Consider the following 17,122-nt stretch of genomic DNA (forward strand, 5'->3'; position numbering starts at 1 on the left):
ATTTGTAAAGGATCGGATACTCAACATTAATACAAAAGGGCATTTTCTTTTCTCTCTAACATATTCTCTTGATCTCATTACTTCCATTTATTGCTTATATTCATTGTGTTATATTTATTGTTCACCATCTATTACTTATCATTATCATAAAGAGCCATCATTTTAGATCTCATAACTGTTAGTCCTCCCTCGATTGCCCTAAGCCGGCCTCCAGATTCGTCCCCGGGGCCTCATATACGGTAGCTCGAGGCCCCGACCTCCAACCGTTCGGTTCGATTATCACCTCACCTCTAAGTTATAATCTTGCTCTTTAATCTTTTACTTAGCATTGCCTAACAACTAGCATAAAAATAGATCACATATTTTTAGAATCACAAAATCAAATTTAATTGTTATTACCATTTTCACGGTAAACACAAAATTTTACATATTTTAATGTAAATTAAAAGTACACTAAAAAGATGTTCTTATAGTTACTTGGTTAGAAGTACTTGTCCAAACAAATTATCAAGAACCAAATCAGTCATTTTAATGGATAAATTGAACATCTTTAAATATAAAAAAAGGCTCTAGCAGGCAGTCTAACTTATTTTTGCGCAAATTGAAGCTATTTTTTCGGTAACATGGTGTTTTTTCTTAAATTTGTTCTTATTTTTTTCTTTTGCAAAAAATTGATGTTTTATTTTGAAGTTGAAGAAGTGAGGAGCCGTCTTCCCTCAAAAACTCTTATTCTATTTACAAGATATCCAAAACTTCAAAAGAAAACTACACCTATAACACACCTGGATGACTTCCATAAACTTTAAAAAAGAAAAAAAGTTCTTCTCAAAAAAAGTTTTGAGACAAAACTGTCATAGTTAAAACATGGGTACTGATCTGGCGAAAAATAATAAATCATGTGGGCTGAAACATGATTTTACATTTTAACTCCGAAAAGGATCCAAATACCGAACCCTATAGCTTCAACTCGGTTCAGAAGGACCCGATTTCTGAGTCAAATCGGCCGGGGGCTCACTTCAACCAGCACCTTTCAAACTACAAAAAATTTCTAGCTTTCTTACAACATTTTCTGCAACAAATCGGAGTGAGTTCAAAACCCTAGAAAAGCAGCAGCTATTGTAGAGGAGATTGATGGAGGAAGCAGCTCAGAATGAGAACGGAAACCCGCCGTCGGCGGCAGTGACGGCGGTGGAGGAGACGGAAGATGAGCCGGTTATTGGACCGGGTCCAGCTCCTCATGTTAGTAAGAAGCGTCCTCTTCAGTTTGAGCAAGCCTATCTCGAGTCCCTTCCTTCAGCCAACTTGTAAGTAGTACTATCAACTATCCAGATGCTTAAATTACATAAGTATATTTTCGGTTTGTTTTAAGTCTTTAGGGTTTATTTTTCAGTATTTTCTAATTCATGATTCTTAGTTCATATTTTTTTCAACATAAGTCATGTCTGTATTGGCAATGGAGTTCAATATTGTAAAACACACAACGCATTAGTTATGCATTATTGTATACCGAAAATCAAATGGTGTATTTGTTAATTTTTGGGATCATGGCGGTGGTCGCGCCAGCTTGCGCTCATAAGTACCGATACTTCTCCACCAAAGCTTAGGCAGATGGGAAGATAAACCTAGTATTTTTTGCCTCTGCTCGGACCTGAAGCCTAGTTTTCAAGGTTTGCTACCACTTCATTGACTGCTAAGTCACGCCCTTGAGTGTGAATGTTGTATTAGTATTGAGAGATTAAATTAGTAATGTAAAGATTTACACATATTAGTAATTGAGAATTTTATGTCCAGATTAGTTTTTCTTGTGCGGTCAACCAAACAGATCCAAGTGCCCTGGGTGCTTAGTATTGTGGACACTTGTTGATGGAGAGAGACTGTTCTGTTGGGAGTTTTCAGATTCTGGCTTTTACAGTTGTTACAATTTGTAATCTTAGGACCTATCTGAAATGCTTAATGGTGGCATTGTTCTAATTTGGCTAATTCAAGTTTATATAGGTTTCCGGGGTTGAGCATATGATAGCAAATTTCTTGCTAGTTAGCTGGGACAAAAAGGTGTTCTTACTTCCGTTGTATTTTCAATGTGATGCTGTTGTTTAGAGAGGTCAGCATTTATCAATCAAATTGTCATCTTTGATTATAGCAGATCTGATAGCGCCGAAGACGAGGATAGAGATATGAGTGAAAAAAGACCAAACAAAAGATAAACTATAGACACGAAAATCAAAGAGATATTAAATAAAAAGGGAACTTACAAGCAACCCGAGGTATATTTAACCTTTGAGCCTCAAATATAATCCCAAAAAATCAAAGGTAAAATACAAGAAATTAACAAAGGAATATGGAACCAATACTTTACATTCAACAAACCACCATGGGTATTTGAAACCTAAGACTTCAATTGAAATTAAAGTAGAATTCCAACTCAACCAAAAGGATAGTTGAATTACCATAAAGACTACTCAACTTGAATGGCAATCCAGGAACTTCACTGAAGAACATATGGTTCTTCCCTAAAAACTCGCAAGAGAGTAATCTCAATTTATCAAAGTTCAGTGCTAAGGTCCACCTAACTTGAAAATATTAAAAAGTTGCAAAATGGCATAACAGCATGCACACAAGAGTGTGAAGTTGCTAGCTTCAGTGGCCTTGGGCTGATTGATGGCCGAAATTCCCCTCTCTAAACCGGTAAACCCTCTAACGTGCTGCGTTGGCTGAACAGTTCTCCACATAGGGTGCCTGGTGTAGCCCTACGTCCAGTCAATAGTCCCTGGAAAGATTTGGTTGAAATGCTTTACAAGCAGAGCAGATCTTATGCTAGTTCGGACTTATTTGGGTTTGTGGGTGTGTGTGTGGGGGGGGGGGGGGGATGCTTTTAGTGAAGTCATATCATCATCATAAGCTCTTGGCAAGGGAGGAGTCGGGTTTTCCAGATTTATTGGTTTGGATTCCTAGTGCACCAAGAGAAGTGTTCTCTTCACTTGGTTGGTTGTGAAGGAAGCAATTTTGATGACCGAGAACGTGAGAGAAAGGCAGATTACATAAGTTAGCTGGTGCTTCATGTGTAAATATTCAGGTTAAGATGTTCCTCCCCCTGCATAGAGGGTGTTTGGATTGGCTTATAAAAAGTAGTTTTTAAGCTAAAAGCCAAAAGCCATAAGTTGGTAATACCTAACTTTTGGCTTTTGGCTTATTTTTGTACTTTTTATGCCTAAAAGTAAGTTTTTTAAGCACTTTTTATCATTGTCAAACACCACACAAACTAAAAAAGTGCTTAAAAGTCAATAAGCACTTAAAAATCAGCCAATCCAAACACCCTCATAGTATGCTGGAAACTCGCTTGTGGTGTGAGTTTTGAGATGGTTCTGGATGTAGTTGCTGATGCCAGATCAGCCAGAGCAAGAAGGAAGTTTCGAAGAGCCCGGATGTTGCCCCACTAGCACCTATGTGGGTCCTGTGGAAGGGAAGAAATAGGAGAGTTTTCGAAGGGATAGATAACTACTATCTACATTTGACGAGTAGCCTCTCATTTTGTAGTTTCAGTTTGGTGCACCTATGAAGTTCCAAAAGACTGGGTATCGTTTATAAAGAATCATATTATGTTGTGGATTCTCTACTTTTTAATATACAACTTGTATATGGGAGATGCTTTTATTGTTAATAAATTATATACCTTATCCAAAAAATGTAGTTGTTGTCAACTGACATGTCGAGTTAACATTTTGTCCAGTTAACAGTACATAACACAACCAATCATCAAACTAACTTCATTTGCCAGTCACCACTGACCACTTCCATGTCCAGATCATCTGATGAATTATGTTATTATTATTTTTTATTCAATTTTGGACGCTTTGGACTCTATTCCGTTATTTTCACTTATGAGTCCAAGAATCAAGTGTATATATGGTAAGCTTGGGTGCATATGATCTATTTACTCCAGCTTGATTTAAATGTAAGGATGTGTCTTTGTTTAAATGTAGGTTAACTTTATATTCTTCATGGTTGTGTCATAACTAGGAATTCCAGTATTTAGAAAACATTTCATTATTTCATCTAATAGCCTAAACTCTGATGAATGCTCTTGTACCTTGTTCATTTTTTTTGATGAAGTAATTGGTTTCATTACTGGCATCAAGAAGATGCATAAATTACAAAAGTGTAGCAATTGTTAGCTCCTTACAAATGTTTATACTAGTACTAGGGAGCTAACAAAATTCAAAAAACTATCAGGGGATTCTATAGGGGATAGATAAGACCAGCTATACAAATACATGAGGCATCTAGCCTTGAGTTTGTGGGGAGAAGTTGATACTCCATCAAAACACCTGCTGTTTCTCTCATTCCAAATGCTCCAAAAAATAGCTGCAGGTATCATCTTCCATACTTTCCTGATGGTGCTATCAACTTTCCAGTAACTCCAAGACTCAAAAGCATCTCTGGTATCATGTGGCATGACCCATCTAAGTCCAAAGAGTGATATAAACATACTCCATAAATCTGTTGCAACAGGGCATTGAAGAAAAAGATGGTTGTGAGTTTTTGCCTCCCTCTGGCACATGTAGCATCTATTCACAATTTGAAAATTCCTCTTGGCTAAGTTGTCTTGTGTCAGACAAGCCTCATAAAGTGCAGTCCAGTTGAAGCAGATGACTTTGGGTGGCAACTTGATTTTCCATATTAGCTTCCAAGGCCAATGGTTAGTTATTACATTGTGAGTTCCTGCTAGCTTGTAGGCTGCTTTGACCGAGTACTTTCCTGCATCTGCACTACCCCATTTGAACTGGTCTGGTACTAGAGTATTGCTTGAGAAATTGTTGAGTGAGGAAAGGAGTCTGAGCAGATCCTCATATTCCCAATCCTGCAAATTCCTTCTAAATGTTATGTTCCATGAGTTGCCTTCTCTGTACTGATGAACTGTTGAGTCTGGATCACTAGCCATTTGAAAGAGAGCAGGGTAGTCATTCCTCAGGGGTGTGTTGCCTAGCCATTTGTCCTTCCAGAATTTTATTTGTTGTCCATCTCCAACTGCGAAGTGCTGGTTTTGTGAGAATTCCTCCCAGAGTTTGCAGATGCTCTTCCAAACTCCAACTCCATGTGGTGCTCTACATAGCTTGGTGCACCAGTGGCTTTGGGTTCCATGCTTGGCATTGACTACTTTTGTCCATAGGCTCTGCTCCTTCTATGTGTATCTCCAAAGCCATTTCATCAATAAGAATTTGTTGTGCAAAGCTAAGTCCCTGACCCCTAGTCCACCTTGGTGTTTTGGTATGATAACTTTAGACCACTTTACTAGGTGAAACTTGTGACCATCTTTAGTCCCTTCCCATAGAAAGTTCCTTTGATCTTGTCAAGCTGCTTCAGGACCTTACTAGGCATTGAAAAGAGTGACATCTGATAGGTTGGGATGTTGTCTAGGACACTACTGATTAGAGTTTGTAAGTCCCTGACCCCTAGTCCACCTTGGTGCTTTGGTAAGATAACTTTAGACCACTTTACTAGGTGAAACTTGTGACCATCTTTAGTCCCTTCCTATAGAAAGTTCCTTTTGATCTTGTCAAGCTGCTTCAGGACCTTACTAGGCATTGGAAAGAATGAGATCTGATAGGTTGAGATGTTGTCTAGGACACTACTGATTAGAGTTAGTCTTCCACCCATAGACAAATACTGCAGCTGCCAAGAAGCAAGTTTCTTTTCAAATTTCTCAATGACCCCACTCCATATAGCTTGTGACCTAAACTTTGCCCCTAGCGGAAGTCCCAGATAAGAAGTTGGTAAACATCCAGTATTGCAGCCTAAAATTCCAGCCAAGTCTTCTAAATTATGCACCTCATTAACAGAGTAGATTACACTTTTGAGCATGTTAATGTGAAGACCCGAAATAGCTTCAAATATAAGAAGGGTTAGATTTAGATAGATCACTTGACTTCTGTCTGCCCCACAGAAAATCAAAGTGTCATCTGCATAGAGCAGATGAGAAATATTGATCGTGCTTCCTCTCCTAACATCAAAACCTTTCAACCATTGCAGCTGCTTAACTTTATCCAACATCCTACTGAGTCTTTCCATTGCTAATATGAATAGGAATGGTGAAAGTGGGTCTCCCTGTCTCAATCCCCTCTGTGGAGAGAAAAAACCAACTGGGCTCCTGTTGATTAGAATGGAGTACTTCACAGTGGAGATATTGAACTCGATCCATTTTAACCATCTTTCCCCAAATCCCATTTGCCTGAGAATGGAAATGAGGTAGGACCAGTTAAGTTGATCAAAGGCTTTTTCTATGTCTAGCTTACATAGAATCCCTGCATCCCCTTGCTTTAACTGCCAATCAAGGACCTCGTTTGCTATCAACGAAGCATCTGTAATCTGCCTTACATTGGATGAATGCATTTTGTTGATTTGAGACCAATTTTCCCATTACTTTCTTCAACCTTTCAGCTAGGACTTTAGCTATGATCTTGTACACACTGCCAATTAGACTAATTGGTCTATAGTCCCTTAGCTCCATTGCCCCTTTCTTTTTAGGAATGAGCGCAATGAAGGATGCATTACATGACCTAACCATCCAACAATGCTGGTAATAGTAACTCATAGCTGAAAGTATGTCATGTTTAATGAACTCCCATGAGTGCTGGTAGAAAGCCATAGTGTACCCGTCAGGCCCTGGTGCTTTGTCAGGAGCACTGGAGTTAATAGCTGCAAGAACCTCCTCCTCATTGAAAGATGCCTCCAGCCCCTCCTTTTCTTCTTCTGTAATGGTTGCAATTTCTTCAAAATTAGCAGATGGCCTCCAACTTTCCTGCTCAGTGTACAAGTTTTCAAAAAAATCTAGCGTCTCCTGCTTTATCTGCTCCTTATCTTCTATGATCTCATCCCTGACCATGAGTTTGCCTATGCTATTGCTTCTTCTATGAGAGTTGGCAATCTTCTGGAAGTACTTGGTGTTTCTGTCCTCTTCCTTAAGCCAAAGACACCTTGATTTCTGCCTCCATGAAATTTCTTACCTTGTTCATTACCAATTCATTACCAATTCAATAAAAGTTGTCTCTCCTTTTTTCTCATTTTACATGATCATATCAGATATAGAGTACTAAATCATGTAATATGCAATGCAGGTATGAAAAAAGTTACATGCACCGAGATGTAGTCACTCATGTTTCTGTGTCAGGAGCAGATTTTTTCATTAGCGGGAGTGCCGATGGTAAGGCAGGACATATGATGTTTGCACCGAATTTTTTCATTTCTTGATGTTTCATAATTTACCAAAATTTTCTCCTCTTTATTGTCCAGGCCACCTGAAATTTTGGAAGAAAAGGCCTATTGGTATCGAGTTTGCAAAACATTTTAGATCTCATCTTGGACCAATTGAAGGCCTTGCAGTAAGTAGCAATAGACTCTCAGGCAGCAATACATTCTGTTCATGTTTATTATCAGCATTATGATCAGAGCAATACATTAATTTACCTAAATTTCATTGCAGGTTAGTGCTGATGGTATGCTTTGCTGTACGATCTCAAGTGACAAGTCTCTGAAAATATATGACGTAGTGAATTTCGACATGATGTCCATGATACGACTTCCATTCATACCTGGTTGCGTTGAATGGGTATATAAATTAGGGGATGTCAAAGCTAAGCTTGCTGTTAGCGATCGGAACTCCTCTGTTGTGCATATATATGATGCAAGAGCTGGTACAAATGAACCAATCATAACTAAAGAGGTATGTCCAGTAAACCATCTCAAAAGTAAAGGTTCATATGACTTTCGTGCAGTTTTAATGTCATGTTAATATGAAGTTTCTACCAGCACTCACATGACCAAATCTCTTATCCTTTTTGTTGTCCTCGTCATCAGATACATTTGTGCCCCATCAAGGTCATGAAATACAATCATGTCTTTGATACTGTTATATCAGCAGACGACAAAGGGATCATTGAGTACTGGAGTCCTGCCACTCTTCAGTTCCCAGAGAACGTGTATGTTTTCAAGTTCTTAAAGTAACTTACCTTGTATATGGTCCTTTTTAGGGGACAGTAAATCAGATTGACTTCAGGGAGCTCAAGAGCCCCAAAATGAGTTTTAGATAGATCCATTTTGAAGAAATGGTATTACATCACTATTTACGTGATCCAAGGACTCATTTTCCTTTTTGTTAGATAGCCTTTTCTGTTTTTTTTTTTTGTGTGTGTGGGGGGGGGGGGGGGGTATCAGTTTTTAAATTTTAAACATAGAGCCTTGTGAAATAGATCCTATATGACCTTTATTGGTAGATCATTTCCGCACCGTAGATTTCCATTGTCGTTTTAGCATTTATTCACTTCCATAGATTTGTAGTGAGAAATCAACCATTTATGGTTTTTTTAAATCAGAACCAACCATTTATTTTTTGTTTAACACTATCTAAGAAAATACTATAGATTATTTAATATATAGTTTTTCACACTTTCTTTGCCATATACAAGAGCTCGTCTTATGATCCTAATTGTAATAGTCACCGCTTATACTTATCTTCTTATGTTCTGCCTGCAGGGTGAATTTTAGATTGAAGAGTGACACTAATCTCTTCGAAATTGTGAAATGCAAAACTGCTGTTTCTTCTATAGAGGTATTACAGTAAAACCTTTTGCTGGAAATTATGTGTACTTCAGACCTTATAACTTGAATTGAAAAAGTTTCTTCTGCTATACACATCTCAAGTTAGCTAAGCAGTTTCAGATTTCTCAGTCTTAGCAGCAATCAGTATATAGTCTTGTAAAAGTCTTACACTTTTATCTTCTCTATTTCTAGGTAAGCCCTGATGGTAAACAGTTCTCTGTAACTTCACCAGATCGTAGGATTCGTATATTTTGGTTCAGGACAGGTAAACTAAGACGTGTGTATGATGAATCTCTGGAGGTAAGAGATTACTCGTTATGTGTACATACACATGCTTCTTTTACTTTCTTTTTTTTCTTTTTTTCTTTATCTTTTGGGTGATAATTAAAAAAAACCATCTCTTTAGGTGGCACAAGATCTCCAGAGGAGTGATGTTCCTTTATACCGGCTTGAAGCTATTGATTTTGGGCGAAGAATGGCTGTGGAAAAAGAAATTGAGAAAACAGAACATGCACCACAACCTAATGCTGTTTTTGATGAAAGTTCCAACTTCATTATATATGCAACTCTCCTAGGAATTAAAGTAAGATAATGTCCATTAGACGGTCAAGAATGCAATTATATTGCAGTTCTTGGTACTTGTACCATACCAAAGTTATGAATAAGCTTCATGCTTCTTCGACTTTCATTTCTGATTTTGGGTTATTTTTTCTTTGTATTGTCAGGTTGTAAATCTACATACGAACAAGGTATCTCGTATCCTAGGGAAGGTGGAGAGCAATGACAGGTTTTTGAGAATTGCCTTGTATCAAGGTGATAGAAGTAGTAAAAAAGTAAGAAAAATTCCTGCTGCTGCAGCAAATGCCAATGAAAGCAAGGAGCCCCTGATAGATCCGACTCTACTTTGCTGTGCTTTCAAGAAACATAGAATCTATTTGTTCAGGTATATGTGTAGTACAGAGAATGAGTAGATTGCTATCTTGAACTTTGTTGCTTTTCAATCACTGTTAATTGCATGTTGAACCTGGAACTTCTCCACTGCACTAACATGCTCAGTCTAGACTTTAGTGCTATGCTAAAGGAAACATGTTACCAGTTTTATCCAAAGTAGTCCATGTATTTTATGTTGGCTATCTCTGTAAGATTCGCACACAGTAGGAATCGTTCTGATAGATGCTTAAGTATTGATTTTTCTACTGGAATTAGGATTTAAAGCAGTTTGAAAACAATCACGACTAATGAGAAAGTTTGAAAGCGCAGTTGCCTGCTGTACTCTTCACTCTTGGATGATTTAGTTTGATGTTCCATACTTCCATAAAATGATAAAAATAGGCAGTCTCGTCATCTCATCCTTTATGAAAACCAGATTTCTTTGTTTATACTTATGCTTCAAGACAGCTCATGACTTGCTCTATAACAGTCAGAGAGAACCTGAGGAACCTGATGATCCTACCAAGGGAAGAGATGTCTTTAATGAAAAGCCATCTGCCGATGAACTTTTGGCTGTATCTGACATAGGGAAGTCTGTCACTACATCCCTTCCAGATAATGTGGTGAGTTATAGTTTTATTTGTATTTATCAGATAAATAGAATATTCCGGATAGGTTTAAGGTGGATATCCTTTTCCATGGGTTCATGAATGGAACTCTTCATGAGCTACAAATGATTGGTATTGTCTGTGGAAAGGTTTTATGTAAGATTTCTTTAGTACTGCACTGCATATAAACCGAGTGAATGGATCCTGAATAATGGATTTACTTTCTTCTACTTATGTTTTCTGATTCCTGATCAATTGAATGAGTTGAAAGGATAGCATGTTACGAAACTGCTATGCTGAGAATGGTCTTCATAAAATAGGAAATGAGATGGGCAAAGCCTGTTTGTGCTCTTGGCAGCCTTTCCCAAGTAAAGAATAACAGTTCTTGTTTCTGCATTATTTGTGGTATACCTTAAAAGATCATAGCTTTTCCAATACCACTACGCTTAGAGGCCCTTCCCTTTTTTTTTCCTGTACTTATCCTAAAAAACGGACACAAATTTTGCTGATTCTTTCTTTTACTCTGACCTAGGTCCTGCATACCAGTATGGGTGACATTCACATGAAGCTATACCCTGAAGAGTGTCCAAAAACAGTGGAGAACTTTACAACACACTGCAGGAACGGATACTATGACAATTTGATATTTCATCGGGTCATCAGAGGCTTTATGGTTCAGACTGGAGATCCATTAGGAGATGGCACAGGGGGCCAATCTATTTGGGGAAGGGAGTTTGAAGATGAATTCCATAAAAGGTATGTTCTGTATTTGCCGATCTTATACATAAATACATTATTGTACATGCTTTAATTTTTAGCTCTTACTTTATTTCCTGGACTTTGTACTTTCTTGATATGTCATGTTAGAGGAGCCATACTTTTGATGATGATGCTTACGCAGCTTTGGAATAATGAACATGGTGGGATGCGAGAACAGGAAGTCTAAAGGCCTGCATGATAAAACATTTCTTCCGTTGGGTGTAAAATGTATTAGGGTTAGTTGCCACATATTGCTTTGAACATCAGTCGGATTTAAGTGATCTGCACCAATCAATGTGTACATAAGAACCCCAATGAAAATGGTAGGAGAACTGGAGAACAGAAGTATCCAATTTGTGGAGTAAATGGATCCATAGTAACATTACAGTGTAATTTGTTCTTGTTCGTTCAATTGCTGCTGCTTTTGCAGCACATAATATGCAATAGAAGATTGCCAATACATAGTTTCTAAACTAGGGTGATAAATGGCCAAAACCGAAGTCTGTTTTCTTTTCCTGCTTTAATTGACTGTTGACCATGATTTCATCAGTATTTGAATTTTGAAATTTTCAGTTGCAAGTAATTGTATTGTTATTCTGCCTGGCAACAGTGGCGGAACTTTCATGAAGTTAACTATTAAAAGACCCAGCAATCCCATTCCTCCCCACCAAAGAAAAGGATCTTTTCATTTCTTAGCTTTTGATTTTAACATACAATTCTGATGGTTGTGATTATGAAAGCAACTATTCAAGTCTATTGAGAATTCTGTACTCCATTCATGGAGTCACCAAGTTTACCTTTCGGAGCGGAGCATAATACTCTTGTATAGTTAACATTTGGCATAGTTTTCTTCCTTGCTCGACTCTGGAGATTGTTTGCACTTCCTTTGCCTGTTGATTCTTGGAAAAGTTTTCTTTCTAGGTTCTAGGAAGTGCAAGCTTAGTTATTGCCTGAAATAACAGCTGGCACCACCTCATTTGAATTAACTTGATCTCCGACATATAGCCGATAACACATTTTTTAGTTTATGCTTCAATAGGTAAAGTAATCTGAACAATTATATTGGTCTATGCAGCCTGCGACATGATAGACCCTTCACCGTCTCGATGGCTAATGCTGGGGCAAACACCAATGGCTCCCAATTCTTCATAACAACTGTTGCCACTCCGTGGTTAGACAATAAGCACACAGTTTTTGGCAGAGTAGTAAAAGGAATGGACATTGTACAGGTATTGGCTTCTAATTCCTCCCCAGTCTGCTATGGATTGATTACTGAATGAATATTAGACCTGACTCAGAGCTTCGACTCTGTTTAGCTGTATTTCTAGTTATTTAACAGAAATTGAAATGCTAATTGTTGCAGTGTGTATTATGTGGTATTTAATGTATGACGATTTATTGGGACCTCATTCAGGATTTCTTTTTTCCCTTTTGGATATGACAGTCGATAGAGAAAGTGAAGACCGACAAAAATGACAAGCCATACCAAGACGTAAAAATATTAAATGTGACTGTTCCAAAGTCTTAAATGGGTTCTTGTTGTGGCGGTGCTCCATCATGGAAGGTTTCAACTACTTATTCTGGATCACTGGATGGGTTAAAACAACTTATGGCGGAATCTGGCATGTGCTACTTATTCTGGATCACTGGATGGGTTAAAACAACTTATGGCGGAATCTGGCATGTAGTCTGTATAACTTTTGACTTCTGGTATTTTTCTCAAATTCATTTTGCCATCCACTTTTCTCCTTTTGAGATTTTTTCTTCTTATTTTGGAGAATGTTTATCATCATTCATGTTTTCATTAAATTGGGCCCAACAATACAAAGCTCCTTTCAGAGGCCCAATTTGAGTCAGCATTGTCCTTTCCAAATTCATTACTGGGACAAGAAGGAGCTTTGTATCAATGTTTTTGATGAGGTGGCTGATAATCTGTGGAGTTAATACCTATGTTTGCCGTAAAAATCAAGATTGCATGAATTGTAATGTAGTCTCTCGACTGTGTTGCAGAATCTCACCTCTTTTCCTAGTGATGTTAGGAATTGATCAAAACCCCACTACTCTCAAGTCCGTTAATTAACCTTGTGAATTTGAGTGCATAGGTATGTCTAAGTATAGACCCTTTTGATATGTCATCGGAGATATTTTGATTGTAGCCGTGAAGTCTTTTTAATTCTTATCTTAACTGTTGTATAAAAAATATGATCAAAATATTAAGAGGTGAAGTCGCTTTTATTTTCTTGCAGGCTTTTACTTTTTAAAGTTCCACAAACTGTTTCCAATTCGATCAGATTTGAAGTCTATATAGTCAGTCAATTAACTTTGAGCGCTGAAACGTGTACGTCATAATTTTGCCTAAATGGATCTCATGGTAACATCCAAACATCAAACACACATATTACATCTAAGGCATATTGACATTCTGACTCCATCAAATTGTGAGAGTTATGCCTATAGAGGTTTTGTCTGCATTTCACCCACGAGGTTGTAGGCAAATGTGACAACGCTATTTGGCCAAATTGTAAAAATCAGCTTATTTTGAGAAATGTTTTTTCTTAAAAGTGCGCTTTTCTCAAAAGTATTTTTGGTAAGAAGCAGTTTGTGTTTTGTTAGTTAATTTGAAAAACAAGCAACAATTAGTGTATCTGACCAAGTTTTTAAAAATTGCTTTTAAATTTATTTTTCAAAAAAGTGTTTTTGAAAAGAAGATATATTTTTCTGCTTTTCCAAAACTACTTCTGTTTCTACTCAAAAGGTACTTTTTTTTCTTCTAAAAGCTTTAGGCAAACACTTCAACTTTAAAAAAAAAATGAATATTTGGCTTTGGAAAAGCTTGGCCAAACAGGGTTGAGAGTCGCAACTCATGAGACCTAACATCTACAAAACCAGAGGATTCCAAGGCCGAGCTAAAGCTGTCCGCTTTACATCCTCGTGTGCATGGATTTCCTATGAACTCACGTCATTAAAAATGTGACAAAATGTTTCACTCAATGTAATGTAATTAACTATACTAGGTTATTAGAAAATTCTCTAAGATTCCATGTCAAGACTTTGCATTATGAAATGTTATATGCTGTAAATTGACCTTAAAACTGTAAAAATCCTTTGCGGAGTCCATGCTACACGAACACTTGCTCTTTAAAGTTATCGCTTGCAGAGCTAATATTGGCCAACATTCCCTCGCATACCAATTAATATGCATTCGAAATTCTACAAACATAATCTAACCATAAGAGCTCTGACACCAAAGACGGATACAAATGTATAGCCCAAGGATAACGCATCATAAAGTTCCTACTACTGTAGGCTGTGGACACGAGTGTGAAATAATTAAACACTTAGCATGACTACTTACTATAATGGATTCAGAATTGGACATTGTAATGACTTAAACAGACAACAAATACATCAAGCTAAAGGGTGCAAACAAATCCAACAATATTATAATTTCAAATGCAAAATTTAGGTGCCTTCAGCTAAACTAGAAACAAAATCAGTAAAGTTGACAAAAAAAGTCCTAGAATAAACTCAGTTGAACTGGGAACAGGACAATTCATACAGAGGCCAACGCTGCATTCCTCTAATCGAAGAGACTGAAACCCATGTCCTGCAATATTGAAACCAGACAACCATGTTAGCAGATATACAAGATATTTAGGAGTAAACATTGTCCAGTGCAGAAGGAAGCCAAGGCTCCAAGATTGACAGAGTATCTTACATCATCAGATTCCTCTTTCTCTTCCTTCTTCTCCTCTTTCTTCTCCTCAGCAGCTGGTGCTGCAGCGGCAGAGCCACCAGCAGGTGCAGCGACTGCAACACCACCACCACCACCGCAAGGTACTGAAGCCAACTTTTCTCTGCCAGCAGCAATCAGCTCGGTGATATCTTTGCCCTCTACTTGAGATAAGAGGAGATCAACCCTATCATCATCAGCCTCAGCTCCAACTGCAGCACAATTTTGAATATGAGAATTCAAAATAAAGAGTCCCCAGCATAAAATATACAAAGACAGTACAGTAGTCAAAAGTCAACAAGAATTAGACATTTATATCAATTCAAGATGTATTTAAAAAGCCAAGCAATACAAACGAATGACAGTGCTATCCCATATGCAAGAGAAGTAAATATAATAGAGTACTCCATTCTTATCAACAGCTTCAGAAGGTCTTGCAACTAACACAGTTAATTGTTTTCCAAAACATAAACAAAAATAAAAAAACAGCTAAAATGTAGAGAGAACAGATGTCTGCCTAAACACTTTCATCCAACCTCAAGTTCAATAGCAATAACTTTATAAAATTAATTAATTGCTTCCCACAAACACTCTTTACTCTTTTTCCAGACCATCAAAAAAGTAATTAGTAGCATGTGCAAGAGCTGAATCATAATTTTTTGCAGGCAAAAAATATAAAAATAATAAATGAAATACATTACTTCATTAGACATGTACCAGTCTCTAAAACACATCAATGAATAAACCAATTACCTACAAGCACATATGTGAACATGTTAACAGATCCAGTACTATAAATCAACATATCATTCAGAAACGGTATGCACCAAATCAGGAAAAACAGAAGAAGCTATGAGTATAGAGAAGGAAATCCTCATTTTGGAGTGACAGCGTGATAACATTTCACTTGTTATTTTAGGAAACATCAAACACACATACCAACTATATGAACACAAGATGAAGTGGGTATGCATTAAAATCAGAAAAAACAAAATTCAATCAAGGATCAAATTTTATACTGGAGCTAAAGATTGTTACGTCATTTACTTGTTCATTTAGCATAAATCGAACATTTATCAGCTATCTTGAAAGGAAAATGAAATAGGTATACACTAAATTACAACAAATAATAACTATGAATGGCCAAAAATTATAAACCTACATTAATACACCTCATTTTCACCCACATTAACTATTTTTTTAAAAGGCAAAAAGTTTAGGGAGGTGAAAAAAGGGAATACCGGAAGCAAGGATTTTCTTCAAATCAGCAGCAGATGGGGAGGCGTTACCACCCAACACAGCCAACAAGAAAGCGGCGATTACCTTCATTTTCTTCTGTATAAAATCCACAGAAAAAAACAATAAATTTTCAGATATGATACGAGATTAAATCAGAAAAAACGAAGAATTAAAGAAAGAAATGTGAAACAAAGGAGATTACCTTGAGGATTTGGAAGCTAAGAAAATGCCTTCAAATGGTTGGTCTTGGCCTAGGGCAGCTGTTAACAAAGAAAGGAGATGAAACAGGTGAATGCTATGTATATATAGTTAGGGCTTCTCGCCTTGCTGTAGGGAGAGATTAGATCTCCACCGTTCATTTTTACCCTTGGTTTTTGCTCAACTAAGTTTATTTTGGCCTTAGAGAAAAGAAGTTGTGATTTCTTTTTCTTTTTCTTTTTCTTTTTTCTTGTTTCTTTTTCAGTGAAATAATTTTGATCTAGTCAATTTGGCCTCGAGAAAAGAAGTTGTGATTTCATTTTCCTTTTCTTTTTCTTTTTTCTTTTTCAATGAAATAATTTTGATCTAGTCAATTTGGTCTGAAAAGAAACGTTTTTTAAGGCTTAAAAGTTTAGCTACAAGCATTTTTTAATATTTTTCTTCGGCGAAATACATAAAGCGTCCCTTTAAGTTGTCTCCAACGATCATTTGAACACTTCAACTGAGGCTTCTTTCATTTAACCATTTCACGTGACTAAAAAGTGAACTCAATAAACACCCAACCTAGTCAACTCCCCGTCACGTGTAACACACCTCCGGTGTATATTATAAGAACGAATAAGAAGTCGACACGTGGATACTCAATAAGAAATAAATAATTAAAAGGCGTCTAGTTAAAAACTTAAAACATAAGGGTTAAATTTTCATCGAACATTCCATCTAACACTTGAACTCTCTTTCTCACCGAATGTCGCCCATGACCCATCTTCATCTCTTCGATTAAGCTTGGTTTAATCGGCATTTCCGTTGCAAAATTAAACATTTCTTTCACATACTAAGTAGGATTAATTGTGGTTTGTTCGAATTTGATTGTTGGCTCACGATTTATCACCTGAAGGTCGTCCTAGGGTTTTGATAATGGAGTTTTTGTGAAAAGGGGAGTCGGTTGTAAAGTGGCTTCGATTATTGCATAAAGGTATGTTATTTTTATGCTTAGATTATGTATATTTATATTTTATTGCTATGTGTCTGTTATGGTGCTATTAGATTAGGGGAGTTTTCT

At 37.1% G+C, this 17,122-nt stretch overlaps 2 protein-coding genes across 2 annotated transcripts; one reads left to right on the forward strand and one right to left on the reverse strand.

Moving 5' to 3' along the window:
• Positions 1 to 974: 974 nt before the first annotated feature.
• LOC107770880 (peptidyl-prolyl cis-trans isomerase CYP71) lies at positions 975 to 12,854 on the forward strand. Its single transcript, XM_075237183.1, has 13 exons — positions 975 to 1,304; positions 7,113 to 7,198; positions 7,288 to 7,376; positions 7,478 to 7,717; positions 7,852 to 7,973; positions 8,527 to 8,602; positions 8,785 to 8,892; positions 8,999 to 9,175; positions 9,318 to 9,535; positions 10,013 to 10,145; positions 10,663 to 10,886; positions 11,965 to 12,118; positions 12,334 to 12,854. The coding sequence occupies exons 1-13, from the start codon at positions 1,132 to 1,134 to the stop codon at positions 12,415 to 12,417; spliced, it is 1,884 nt and encodes a 627-aa protein (XP_075093284.1). The 5' UTR covers positions 975 to 1,131; the 3' UTR covers positions 12,418 to 12,854.
• A 1,357-nt stretch (positions 12,855 to 14,211) lies between these two features.
• LOC107770879 (large ribosomal subunit protein P2B) lies at positions 14,212 to 16,196 on the reverse strand. Its single transcript, XM_016590211.2, has 4 exons — positions 16,064 to 16,196; positions 15,864 to 15,957; positions 14,608 to 14,834; positions 14,212 to 14,496 (listed from the first exon to the last, which is right to left on the reverse strand). Exons 2-4 carry the CDS (start codon positions 15,949 to 15,951, stop codon positions 14,470 to 14,472), a joined length of 342 nt encoding a protein of 113 aa, XP_016445697.1. The 5' UTR covers positions 15,952 to 15,957; positions 16,064 to 16,196; the 3' UTR covers positions 14,212 to 14,469.
• Between the last annotated feature and the right edge of the window lie 926 nt (positions 16,197 to 17,122).

This window comes from Nicotiana tabacum, chromosome 18, assembly GCF_000715075.1.
Source record: "Nicotiana tabacum cultivar K326 chromosome 18, ASM71507v2, whole genome shotgun sequence".
Taxonomy (NCBI): Eukaryota; Viridiplantae; Streptophyta; class Magnoliopsida; order Solanales; family Solanaceae; genus Nicotiana; species Nicotiana tabacum.

Excerpts from the sequence above, each read along its gene's own strand:
- LOC107770880 (XM_075237183.1), top strand. The coding sequence starts at position 1,132 with ATGGAGGAAGCAGCTCAGAATGAGAACGGAAACCCGCCGTCGGCGGCA. Across the intron at positions 7,199-7,287 it reads CATTAGCGGGAGTGCCGATG|GCCACCTGAAATTTTGGAAG; the intron begins GTAAGGCAGGAC and ends TTTATTGTCCAG. Across the intron at positions 7,974-8,526 it reads CTTCAGTTCCCAGAGAACGT|GGTGAATTTTAGATTGAAGA; the intron begins GTATGTTTTCAA and ends TTCTGCCTGCAG.
- LOC107770879 (XM_016590211.2), bottom strand. The coding sequence starts at position 15,951 with ATGAAGGTAATCGCCGCTTTCTTGTTGGCTGTGTTGGGTGGTAACGCC. Across the intron at positions 14,835-15,863 it reads GAAGAAAATCCTTGCTTCCG|TTGGAGCTGAGGCTGATGAT; the intron begins GTATTCCCTTTT and ends ATTGTGCTGCAG. Across the intron at positions 14,497-14,607 it reads AGAAAGAGGAATCTGATGAT|GACATGGGTTTCAGTCTCTT; the intron begins GTAAGATACTCT and ends TCAATATTGCAG.